Source organism: Psittacula echo, assembly GCF_963264785.1.
Source record: "Psittacula echo genome assembly, chromosome: 5".
Classification (NCBI taxonomy): domain Eukaryota; kingdom Metazoa; phylum Chordata; class Aves; order Psittaciformes; family Psittacidae; genus Psittacula; species Psittacula echo.
Genome location: NC_137739.1, coordinates 88,872,972 through 88,884,975, shown reverse-complemented (window position 1 = coordinate 88,884,975; position 12,004 = coordinate 88,872,972). Strand labels below are relative to the sequence as shown.

Here is a 12,004-nt window from a genome sequence, read left to right as displayed (position 1 = left end):
ATGGGGTCCCTGTTCCGCAGCGAGGAGATCTGCCTGGCCCAGCTCTTCCTCCAGTCCGCCTCGGCCTACAGCTGCGTCAGCGAGCTGGGCGAGCGCGGGCTGCTTGAGTTCAGGGATGTGAGTGCGGCAGGGGGGTTCAGGGGGGGTTTTGGGGGTTTGAGTGCTCTGGGTGCAGTGGGTTTGGTTGGGGTGGTTTGGGATGCTCTGGGTGCAGTGGGTTTGGTCTGTGTGGGATGTGGTGCTGTGGGTTTAGAGGGGTTGGGGGGGTGTGTGATTTGGAGTGCCCTCGGTGCAGGGGGTTTGGTTGGGTGCTGTGGGTGCAGGGATGTTGGCCGGGTTGGGTTTGGGGTGCCCTGGGTGCAGTGAGGTTGGGGTGGGTTGTTTGGATGCCATGGATGCAGGGGCATTGGGGTACATGGTTTGGGATACCCTGTGTGCAGTGAGGTTGTGGTGTATGGTTTGGATGCCATGGGTGCAGGGACACCGGGGTCCATACTTTGGGGTGCCCTGTGTGCAAGGGACTATGTTTGGGTGGTCTGGGGTGCCAGATGTACTGCGGGCAGCAGCACAGTGCTGGGCCAGGGGTGCTGGTGCCATCAGCCCCTCTGTGTCCCCTTGGGGCCATGCCATGACCGTGTCCCCCACAGCTGAACCCCCATGTGAGCCCCTTCCAGCGCCGCTTTGTGGGCGAGGTGCGGCGCTGTGAGGAGATGGAGAAGACCTTCAGTGAGTGGTGGGGATGCTACATGGGGGGTGTGTGTGTGTGTGTGCCCCAAACCCCATCCAACCCCATGGGATCATGGAATGGGTTGGGTTGGAAGGGACCTTAAAGCTCCTCCAGCTCCAACCCCTGCCACGGGCAGGGACCCCTTCCACTGGAGCAGCTTGCTCCAAGCCCCTGTGTCCAACCTGGCCTTGAACACTGCCAGGGATGGGGCAGCCACAGCTTCTCTGGGCACCCTGGGCCAGCGCCTCAGCACCCTCACAGGGAAGAGCTTCTGCCTAAGAGCTCATCTCAGTCTCCCCTCGGGCAGGTTAAAGCCATTCCCCTTGGCCTGTCCCTACAGGCCCTTGTCCCAAGCCCCTCTCCAGGTTTCCTGCAGCCCCTTTAGGCACTGGAGCTGCTCTCAGGTCTCCCCTTCAGGAGCCTTCTCTTGTCCAGGCTGCCCCAGCCCAACTCTCTCAGCCCGGCTCCAGAGCAGAGCTGCTCCAGCTCCCTTACATCTCCATGGCCTCCTTCAAACTCCCTCCAACACCTCCATCCACATCCCCCTTGCTTTGGGGATCCCACAGCACCATGGGATGGTTTGGATTGGAAGGGCCCTTAAAGCTCCTCCAGCTCCAGCCTCTGCCACGGGCAGGGACCCCTTCCACTGGAGCAGCTTGCTCCAAGCCCCTGTGTCCAACCTGGCCTTGGCCCTCAGCAGCTCCCCCTGTCCCGCAGCGTTCCTGCGGCAGGAGCTGCACGGCGCGGGCCGGGAGCCGGGCTCGGTGCGGGGCTCCCCGCGGGCGCCGCTGGCGCGGGAGGCGCTGCGGCTGCAGGAGCAGGCGGAGCAGCTGGCGCAGGAGCTGCGCGAGGTCTCCCGCAACCGCGCGTCCCTGCGGGGCCGCCTGCGGGACCTGCGCCGCTTCCTGCACGTGCTGCGGGAGGGGCAGCGCCTCACCTGCCCCGCGGTGCGTCTGGGGGGGGGGGTGCGGGGTCATCGGGGGGTGCTGGGGGGGGGGGGGTTCCTGGGGGTCCTGGGAGTGCTGCAGGGTCCTGGAGGGTCCTGGGTGTCCTGCAGGTGCTGGGGGGTGCTGGGGGGGTCCTGGGAGGTCCTGGGGGGTGCTGCAGAGTCCTGGAGGTTCCTGGGGTGTTCTGCAGGTGCTGTGGGGTCCTGGGGGTGCTGGGGGTTGCTGTGGGGTGCTGGGGGTGTCCTAAGGGGTGCTGGGGGGGTCCTGGGTGTGCTGGGAGTGCTGGGGGGTCCTGGGGTGTCCTGCAGCTGCTGTGGGGTCTTGGGGGTCCTGGGGGTTGGTGTGGGGTGCTAGGGGTGTCCTGGGGGGTGCTGGGCATGCTGGGGGTGCTGGGGGGTCCTGATGGGTCCTGGGGGTGCTGGGGTCTCCTGGTGGGTGCTGGGGGTGCCCTGGGGGGTGCTAGGTGGTGCCGGGGGTACTGGGGGACTATGGCGGGTGCTGTGTTGGGTCTCCCCCCACCACGGGCTGACCTCCCTGGTGTCCATCACCACAGGCAGCCCTGGGCTCGCCGGTGCGGCCACGGGCGCTCTCGGACCATGAGCCCATCCTGGACCCCTCGGTGCATCAGCACCTGGAGCGCAAGATCAGGTAAGAGGGGACGTGGGGCAATGGGCATGGCTGTAGGGTAAGGGTTGGAGATGGGCCATGGGGCAATGGGTATGGCTGTAGGGTAAGGGCTGGAGTTGAGCCATGGGGCAATGGGTATGGCTGTAGGGTAAGGGCTGGAGATGGGCCATGGGGCAATGGGTATGGCTGTAGGGTAAGGGCTGGAGATGGGCCATGGGGCAATGGGCATGGCTGTAGGGTAAGGGCTGGAGATGGGCCATGGGGCAATGGGTATGGCTGTAGGGTAAGGGTTGGAGATGGGCCATGGGGCAATGGGTATGGCTGTAGGGTAAGGGCTGGAGATGGGCCATGGGGCAATGGGCATGGCTGTAGGGTAAGGGCTGGAGATGGGCCATGGGGCAATGGGCATGGCTGTAGGGTAAGTGCTGGAGATGGGCCATGGGGCAATGGGTATGGCTGTAGGGTAAGGGCTGGAGATGGGCCATGGGGCAATGGGTATGGCTGTAGGGTAAGGGCTGGAGATGGGCCATGGGGCAGTGGGCATGGCTGTAGGGTAAGGGCTGGAGATGGGCCATGGGGCAATGGGTATGGCTGTAGGGTAAGGGTTGGAGATGGGCCATGGGGCAATGGGTATGGCTGTAGGGTAAGGGTTGGAGATGAGCCATGGGGCAATGGGTATGGCTGTAGGGTAAGGGTTGGAGATGGGCCATGGGGCAATGGGCATGGCTGTAGGGTAAGGGCTGGAGATGGGCCATGGGGCAATGGGTATGGCTGTAGGGTAAGGGTTGGAGATGGGCCATGGGGCAATGGTTATGGCTGTAGGGTAGGGGCTGGAGATGGGCCATGGGGCACGATCCCGACCATGGGGCAGGAGCCGCAGCAGATCCGTGCCCATCCCAACCCTCCTCGTGTCCCTGCAGCTTCTTGGCCGGTGTCATCCACCCGTGGCGGGTGAGTGCCTTCGAGCGGCTGCTGTGGCGCGCGTGCCGCGGGTACCTGGTGGCCACCTTCGTGGAGATGCCCGAGCCCATGGAGGACCCGGCCACGGTGAAGGGGGGGGGACACACACCGGGTGCTGGGGGTGGCCCGGGCTGGGACAGCAGGGGTGACCAGGCCTGTGCTGTCCCCAGGGCGAGAGCATCACCTGGGTCATCTTCCTCATCTCCTACTGGGGTGAGCAGATCGGGCAGAAGATCCGCAAGATCTCAGACTGGTGAGACAGCATCCGGTCACACACGGGTTTATTCAGCACCGTGGACCCCCCCCGGGGACATGCTGGGCCCCCCCAACACATTGGTGTCCCTCTATCCCAGCTTCCACTGTCACGTGTATCCCTACCCGGAGAGTGAAGCCAGCCGCATGGAAACCATGAGCGGGCTGCAGAGCCAGATCCAGGACCTCAGCGTGGTGAGCTGGGCACTGTGGTGGGTACCGGGGGTACCACGGTGAGACCCCCATGCCTGACCCACACTGGGCACCCATAGGTGCTGGAGGAGACGGAGCAGTACTTGGCGCAGGTGCTGGACAAGGTGGTGCTGGCGTTGCCTACCTGGCAGGTCCAGGTCCAGAAGATGAAGGCCATCTACCTCGTGCTCAACCAGTGCAGCTTCGATGTCACCGAGAAGTGCCTCATTGCTGAGGTCTGGTGCCCCGTGAGGGACCTCACCCAAGTGCAGGATGCGCTGCGCCAGGGATCGGTGCGTTGCTTGGTGTCCCCATGTCCTTGTGTTGGGGTTTGCTTGATGTCCCCATGTCCTTGTGTTGGGGTTTGCTTGATGTCCCCATGTCCTTGTGTTGGGGTTTGCTTGGTGTCCCCATGTCCTTGTGTTGGGGTTTGCTTGGTGTCCCCATGTCCTTGTGTTGGGGTACCTGGCGTCCCCATGTCATTGTGTTGGGGTACGTGGTGTCCCCATGTCCTTGTGTTGGGGTACTTGGTGTCCCCATGTCTCGTGCTGGAGTTTGCTTGGTGTCCCCATGTCCTTGTGTTGGAGTTGTTTGTTGTCCCCATGTCCTCATGCCAAGGGATGCTTGGTGTCCCCATATCTCCATTCCAGAGGTGTCCCCATGTCCCACACTGGTTGGGCTGGGTTCCAGCAGGGGGGTGCCGTGGGTCATGCTCTGGGTGCTCTCCCCGCAGTACAAGAGTGGCTCGAGCGTGGAGTGCTTCGTGCAGCGCATCCCCACCACCGAGAGTCCCCCCACCCTCATCCGCACCAACAAGTTCACCGCCGGCTTCCAGAGCATTGTGGATGCCTATGGGGTGGCCAGTTACCAGGAGGTGAACCCCGGTAAGGCCCCCCCGCCTCCAGACCCCTGCATGGGCCAGGGTTGGATGATGGGGCCCATATGAGGCCCATATGACACGTCCCCTTGTGCCCCACAGCGCCCTACGCCATCATCACCTTCCCCTTCATCTTCGCCATCATGTTTGGGGATGTGGGGCACGGGCTCATCATGTTCCTCTTCGCTCTCTGGATGGTGCTGTACGAGAACAGCCCCAGCCTGCGGCAGGCCAGCAACGAGGTCAGTGGGACCTGAGGGAGGGCCAGGCTTGGAAGTATGGGATGAGCTTGGAGGTGTGGGATGGGCTTGAAGGCATAGGATGGGCTTGGAGGTGTAGGACATGGTTGGGGGCATGGGATGGGATTGGACATACAGGATGGGCTTGGAGATGTAGGACATGGCTGGGGGCATGGGGTGGGATTGGAGATACAGGATGGGCTTGGAGGTGTAGGACATGGCTGGGGGCATGGGGTGGGATTGGAGGTATAGGATGGGCTTGGAGGTGTAGGACATGGTTGGGGGCATGGGGTGGGATTGGACATACAGGATGGGCTTGGAGGTGTAGGACATGGTTGGGGGCATGGGGTGGGATTGGACATACAGGATGGGCTTGGAGGTGTAGGACATGGCTGGGGGCATGGGGTGGGATTGGAGGTATAGGATGGGCTTGGAGGTGTAGGACATGGTTGGAGGCATGAGATGGGCTTGGAGGTGTGGGATGGGCTTGGAAGTGTAGGACATGGGATGGGGTTTGGGGCATCCTATGGGGCTTGGAGGCATGGGGTGGGCTTGGAGGTGTAGGACATGGTTGGGGGCATGGGATGGGATTGGTGGTGTGGGACATGGTGGTATGGGATGGGGTTGGTGGTATGGGACATGCTTGGAGACATGGGATGAAGTTGGTGGTATGGGATGGGGCTTGGATGCATGGGATGGGGTTGAAGGCATAGGATGTGCTCTGGGGGCATGGGATGGGGTGTTGGTGGTATGGGACAGGGACAGCGGGGCAGGGCTGCTGTTACAGGACAGCAGCGCCACGTTTCCCCCACCAGATCTGGCTGACGTTCTTCGAGGGCCGCTACCTCATCCTGCTCATGGGGGCCTTCTCCATCTACACCGGCTTCATCTACAACGAGTGCTTCAGCAAAGCCACCGTCATCTTCCCCTCCGCCTGGAGCGTGGCCACCATGGCCAACCGCTCCTCCTGGAGGTGGGACCCCAAACCCCGCTGTGAGCCCTGCTTGGGTCCTGCCTCCACTGACACCCCCTGCTCTGCCCACAGCTCTGCCTACCTCGCCACCCACCCGCTCCTCACCTTGGACCCCAACGTCACCGGTGTCTTCCAAGGGCCTTATCCCTTTGGGATAGACCCAGTGAGTGTCCCGTGGGGGAGAGGATGTGGTGGGACCCTCGGTGAGGTGGCCCCGGAGTCTCACCCACCTTGTGCATGATAGATCTGGAGCTTGGCCACCAACCACCTCAACTTCCTCAACTCCTTCAAGATGAAGATGTCCGTGGTGCTGGGCATCGTGCACATGGGCTTCGGTGTCCTGCTGGGGGTCTTCAACCATCTGTGAGTCTTCATGGCTGCACCCATGGGTGCTGGCCACCCATGGTCATGCTTAGGGTGCTGGGTGAGTGCATGGGGTCATTGTGGAATGGTTTGAGCTGGAAGGGCCCTTAAAGCTCATCCAGGCTGACCCAGCCCAGCTCTCTCAGCCTGGCTCCAGAAGAGCTGCTCCAGCCTTCACAGCATCTCCATGGTCCTGTATCCCTACACTGGGAGCCCAGGACCCATGATGCTGAGCGTGGTTCGTGTCCCTTTGCCCAGGCACTTCAAGCAGCGGCACCGGCTGGTGCTGGAGCTCCTGCCCGAGATGATTTTCCTCCTGGCTCTCTTTGGCTACCTCGTCTTCCTCATTTTCTACAAGTGGATCAGGTTCAGCGCCGCTGACTCCCTGGTGGCCCCCAGCATCCTCATCCACTTCATCGACATGTTCCTCTTCACCTCCAACACCGAGAACCTCCCGCTCTACCCGGGACAGGTAACAGAGATGGGAGACCACCACCCCATACCCATCCCCTTGCCCAGGCTGGGGGCAATATGGGTCTGGCATGGCTGGGACCCTAAAGCCATGTCCCATGTGCCACAGGTGCCGGTGCAGACCGTGCTGGTGGTGCTGGCGTTGGCCTCGGTGCCCGTCCTGCTCCTGGGAACCCCGCTGTACTTGTGGTGCCGGCGGCGCGCCCCAAGGCCAGGGCACCCCACGGTGAGGCCGGGGCCACGGTGAGGGGCTCAGTGGGGTGGGCGCTGCGGGGTCTCACCACCAGTGATGTCCTGGTGCAGGCGGTGGGCACTGGGGAGCAGGAGCCGCTGCTGGAGGGGCAGGAGGCCGGGAACTCCCTCAATGTCACCAAGGAGGACGTGGAGAGCGGCGGGCACAGCCCTGATGCTGAGGTGATGGGCACCGGACTGGTGGGATCGGGTGGCGGGGTTGGGGTGGCCGCGTCCCTCATTGGTGTCCTGCATCCTCATCATTGTCCCATGTCCTTCACCATTGGTCTGTCATTTGTGCCCTGTGTCACTCACTGCTGTCTTGTCTCCTTCATTGATGCCCTGTGTCCCTTACTGATGCCCAACATCCCTCACTGCTGTCCCATGTCCCTTACCATTGGTCCCTCATTGATGTCCCATGTCCCTCACTGATGTCCTGTGTCCCTCACTGATGTCCCATGTCCCTCCTTGATGTCCCATGTCCCTCACTGCCGTACCGCATCCCTCACCATTGGTCCCTCATCTTTATCCCGCATCCCTCATCTTCATCTTGTTCCCCTCACCGATGTTCCATGCCCCTCAGTTATCCTGTATACCTCCTTGATGTCCTGTGTCCCTCACTGGTGTCCCGTGTCCCTCATTGATGTCCCATGTCCGTCACTGATATCCCGTGTCCCTCACTGATATCCCGTGTCCCTCATTGATGTCCCATGTCCCTCATTGATGTCCCATGTCCCTCACTGATGTCCCATGTCCCTCATTGATGTCCCATGTCCTTCATTGATGTCCTGTGTCCCTCACTGATGTCCCGTGTCCCTCATTGATGTCCCGTGTCCCTCACTGATGTCCCGTGTCCCTCACTGATGTCCCATGTCCCTCATTGATGTCCCGTGTCCCTCACTGATGTCCCGTGTCCCTCACTGATGTCCCGTGTCCCTCACTGATATCCCGTGTCCCTCATTGATGTCCCATGTCCCTCATTGATGTCCCGTGTCCCTCACTGATGTCCCGTGTCCCTCATTGATGTCCCATGTCCCTCATTGATGTCCCGTGTCCCTCACTGATGTCCCGTGTCCCTCACTGATGTCCCGTGTCCCTCATTGATGTCCCATGTCCCTCATTGATGTCCCGTGTCCCTCATTGATGTTCCGTGTCCCTCACTGATGTCCCATGTCCCTCATTGATGTCCCGTGTCCCTCACTGATGTCTCATGTCCTCACCTTTGTCCCGTGTCCCCTCCATCCCTGCAGCACCTGGACTTTGCTGAGATCTTCATGCACCAGGCCATCCACACCATTGAGTACTGCCTGGGCTGCGTCTCCAACACCGCATCCTACCTGCGGCTCTGGGCGCTCAGCCTGGCCCATGCCCGTGAGTGTCCCCGTGTCCCCCGAGGCTCAGGCACATCTTCACCCCCTCTGTGCCCCTCTTCACCCCCTCTGTGCCCCACAGAGCTCTCGGAGGTGCTATGGACCATGGTGATGCGCAATGGCTTCGTGCGCCTGAGCTACGCCGGCGGTGCGGTGCTGGTACCCGTCTTCGCCGCCTTCGCCGTGCTGACCGTGGCCATCCTGCTGGTGATGGAGGGGCTCTCTGCCTTCCTCCATGCCCTGCGCCTGCACTGGTGAGCCCGGTGAGGGGGTGCTGGTGGGATGGGGTCCCTCAATGCTGCTCCTCACCCGGCCCCTCTCCTTGGCAGGGTGGAATTCCAGAACAAGTTCTATGTGGGTGCTGGATACAAGCTCTGTCCCTTCGCCTTCGCTCCTGACTCTTGGGAATAGCCGTGTGGATGCTGGAGGTTTGGAGCCAAAGCCCTGCTCCACTGATGGGAGCTCAGTTGGGGGGGTGCCCCCCAAACCCCCAGGGTTGGGGGGGCAGTTGGAGGTCTGGCTGCAGCCTCCCATCCCTTGCTTGCAGTGAATAAAGCCCCATGGCTTGTCCCCAGCTCGGCATCTCTGTTCCTTCTGCCATGCTGGGGTCCCGAGGGGTTTGGGGGGTGCCCCCCATCACTGCTGCCCATAGCCAAAGGTGGGGGCCACGGAGGTGCTGTAGGTGCTGAGCAAGGGGTAGGGCAGAGCGTGGGGCTTGGACCCCACAAGGACACTTGGGGGGCAGGCGAGGGGCTGGAAGGGGGGCACGGGCAGCTCAGGGAAGCCGGGGGCAGCCACTGTTGGGGCTGGTTGTGGGGGTCCAGCAGCGGCCAGAGCCCCACGGCCGCGGGGAGCCCCTGGAGGGGGCAGAGACAGCACCAGGGGCTCAGCCCCTTCTCTTCCCCCCCTACCTTTATCCTGCTTCTCGGGGTGGGAGGGCAGCGCCGTGGCCCGGGCACGGGGTCCCATTGCACCCAATAGAGACCCTGCTGGCACCCCATACCTGCAAGAGAGATGGGGGGCTCAGGGGGGTGCCATGGAGCCCATCGTGGTGGTGTTGGGTTTGGGTCTTACCATGGCTCAGGGTCCCCATCCCGAAAGCCCTTGGCGAAGGGGTTGCTGGCGATCTTCAACTGGGTGATCTATGGATGGCATTGGGGTTATGGGGTGTCCCTGGGGGGGGTACCCCGATGTCCCCCCGCCCCAGGGCTCACCCGGTGGTTCTGATAAGCTGTCACTGCCATGAACTGGGTTTCGGGGAAGCTGAAGGACTTGAAGTTCTGGTGGGCGAAGCGCTCGCTGTCCCGGCGCGGGTCCACCAGCACCACGTGGAAACGGGGCTGGTAGCGGTGCATGGAGTTGAGGATGATCTGGAGAGGGGGCACAGAGAGGGGAGATGGGCAGGACCCCGCCATGGAGGGGCTCATTCCGCACCCCAGGGCCGGGTCCTCACGTGGCCGTTGTCATCCAAGAGGTTGTTGGTCAGCTTGAGCTTGTCGAAGGAGACGATCTGCCGCATCCATTGCGCGCCCTTGGCTGGGGAGTCGGGGTGGAAGTGGACCCGACCGGGTGCTGCCGGCTCTGCCCGTCCTGCTGCCAGCCAGGAGGAGCTGTGGAAGGCGTATCTGAAGAGATGGGGGGCTCAGACCCAGCCCCGCAGCATCCCCATTGCCCCATCCCCACCTGTATCTCTTGTCATCCAACGGGATGAAGTCCATGAGCAGGACGTAGTCGGAGAGCGGGTCCAGCCCCGACAGCTTCACTTGGAAGGTGGGGAACATCCTCCTGCGAGGACAGGGGATGGGAAGGGGGTGCCCCCGACTGATGCTGCCCCCCTTGCCCCATTGTGGTCCCCACCTCCCTGCCTTGGTGACGATCATCTCGGTGCCCAGGCGGTTGAACTCCTCCCAGAGGCTGCCCATCTCCAGCCGGGCCGTGGCGTGGGACACGCGCCGGTTCTTGCCGCTGCTCCCCGGCCCCTCTGCTGCCCACCCCAGGCTGTGGGTGCACAGGGGCCCCTCGCCCGGACCCCCCAGGAAGGCTGTGGAGGGATAAAGGGGGTGTTGATGCATCCTCATCCTGCACCTCACATACGGGAGCAGACCCCATGCACCATTGGCCCCCCCATCACCATCCATTCCACAGCGGGGTTTATCCCCCTCCCCATTGCTGCCCTGTTATTGTGGGGCTGGAGGACCTCCCCGCACCCCAAAACCACCCTGGGACCCACTTCTGCATGCAGGGGAGCATGGCCACGGGTGGGTTTTACCTGCCGTGGGTGCAGCATCCGCATCTCCATCCCCTGGCATGGTGGCAGTGGGCACCCCAATGGAGCAAGGCAGCTTCAGCTCTGGACTGTCCCCTGCATCCTGCCGGGGGTTTTATGCCCCAGTTTGGGGGTGGAGACAGCGCAGTGGTCCCCAGGGCCTGGAGCACGGCCCCTTCCCAGCCTGCCTGCACGCCTTGATGTGATGGTGATGATGGACGGGAGGTGAGCGGTGGCCATGGGACTGCTGGGACCACTGCTGGTCCCCAGATGGATCTCGGGGTACGTTGGCCTGGGAAGGGTCAACTCTTGGGGTCTCCTTCATGTCTACATCTGATTGAAGGGACATAGGGGTTGCTCTGACTGCCTCCCCTGGTCAAAGCCCCTCTGGGTACCATCAGCTCAGCCATCAACACCTGAAATTGAAAAGCACAAGGAGGTGTTGAAGCATCCACAGTGTTGTGGCTGCTCCTGCAAAGCCTGTATATCTCTGGAATAAGAAAGAGAAATGTGGAAGGTGGACCCCTCTCCCCTTGCACCCATCCCAAATGCTGGTCCTGTCTCTGTGCTGGCACCCAGAGCCTCCCATCTTGTCCCACACCTCCCATCTCCATGTCTATCCCACCCTGACAGCAGGAGATGGATGGGGAGAAGCTGTTGCTGTCAGAACAAGGGATGTGTGCAGTGAGGTCACTGACACAGGGATAAAGGTTGGAGTGGGCAGAGAGCAAAGGGGCTGCCCCACAGACTGCTTCAAAATGCAAACCCCACCCCCTCACTGCACACCATGGGGCAGGATGAAGGATGCTGCGGCTCTGTAGGAAACGTGGGACATTCTCATAGGGATGCTGATGGCTTCTGCCCCTGGTGGTACCCTGGTGATGGAGGCACTGGACAAGGGCTGAAATCCCTCCCTGTTCTGCATGCAGCTGGATCAAACTGTGAATCAGCTTTCACTTCTTTGTGATCAGGGCTTAAATCCTTCTTATGGCCATCATAGTGGAGAGGAGACCCTCTGCCCCCCATGGGCTGCAGGGTGGCCACGGGGGCTGTGTGAGCAGTGCAAGGATTTGGGACCAGGACTGATGCAAAGCAAGGAGGGACCATCTCCGCACGCACCCCCTTGTGTCCATCACATCCCTACACATCCATACACATATCCCATGCCCTGCGGAGCCAGCTCGGTTCCATCCATCTCCCGCTGTCAGCTGGGCTGTGGCTGCAGGGCTGGTATTGAGCAGGGAGATGAGGAGGTGGGAGAGGCAGAGCTGACAGAGGGAGGAGGATGGAGGGGGCTCATCCGCAGCATTGCACCGTGTCCTGCAGCTCCTGTGAATGGTTTTGCTGCTGGACAGAGAAGGAAAGGATAGGATGTGGCTGTGGAAGGGGTTGGAACCCCAAATGATGCCCAGATTGTGGGGGTTTGTTCCCAGTGTGCACTGCCAGGGGATCTGGCTGATCTCTGGTGGGAATCTGTGTGACATGCACTTTCCTTTCATGTTTGGCTGT

The 12,004-nt window shown here is 62.0% G+C and overlaps 2 protein-coding genes across 2 annotated transcripts; one reads left to right on the top strand and one right to left on the bottom strand.

Annotated features, from left to right (window-relative positions):
- On the top strand, nucleotides 1-8,772 carry TCIRG1 (T cell immune regulator 1, ATPase H+ transporting V0 subunit a3; the record flags this gene model as incomplete). The annotated part of the gene is made up of 19 exons (XM_080618381.1): nucleotides 1-117; nucleotides 648-726; nucleotides 1,445-1,674; nucleotides 2,228-2,322; nucleotides 3,222-3,348; nucleotides 3,432-3,514; nucleotides 3,615-3,708; nucleotides 3,786-3,998; nucleotides 4,439-4,589; nucleotides 4,685-4,824; nucleotides 5,637-5,794; nucleotides 5,867-5,957; nucleotides 6,039-6,157; nucleotides 6,416-6,629; nucleotides 6,738-6,854; nucleotides 6,932-7,042; nucleotides 8,110-8,230; nucleotides 8,312-8,483; nucleotides 8,559-8,772. The coding sequence occupies 19 exons, from the start codon at nucleotides 1-3 to the stop codon at nucleotides 8,638-8,640; spliced, it is 2,514 nt and encodes an 837-aa protein (XP_080474507.1). The 3' UTR covers nucleotides 8,641-8,772.
- A 93-nt stretch (nucleotides 8,773-8,865) lies between these two features.
- On the bottom strand, nucleotides 8,866-10,735 carry TBX10 (T-box transcription factor 10; the record flags this gene model as incomplete). The annotated part of the gene is made up of 8 exons (XM_080618380.1): nucleotides 8,866-9,086; nucleotides 9,141-9,232; nucleotides 9,304-9,371; nucleotides 9,444-9,599; nucleotides 9,683-9,854; nucleotides 9,913-10,014; nucleotides 10,087-10,270; nucleotides 10,684-10,735. The coding sequence occupies 8 exons, from the start codon at nucleotides 10,733-10,735 to the stop codon at nucleotides 8,866-8,868; spliced, it is 1,047 nt and encodes a 348-aa protein (XP_080474506.1).
- Nucleotides 10,736-12,004: the final 1,269 nt, after the last annotated feature.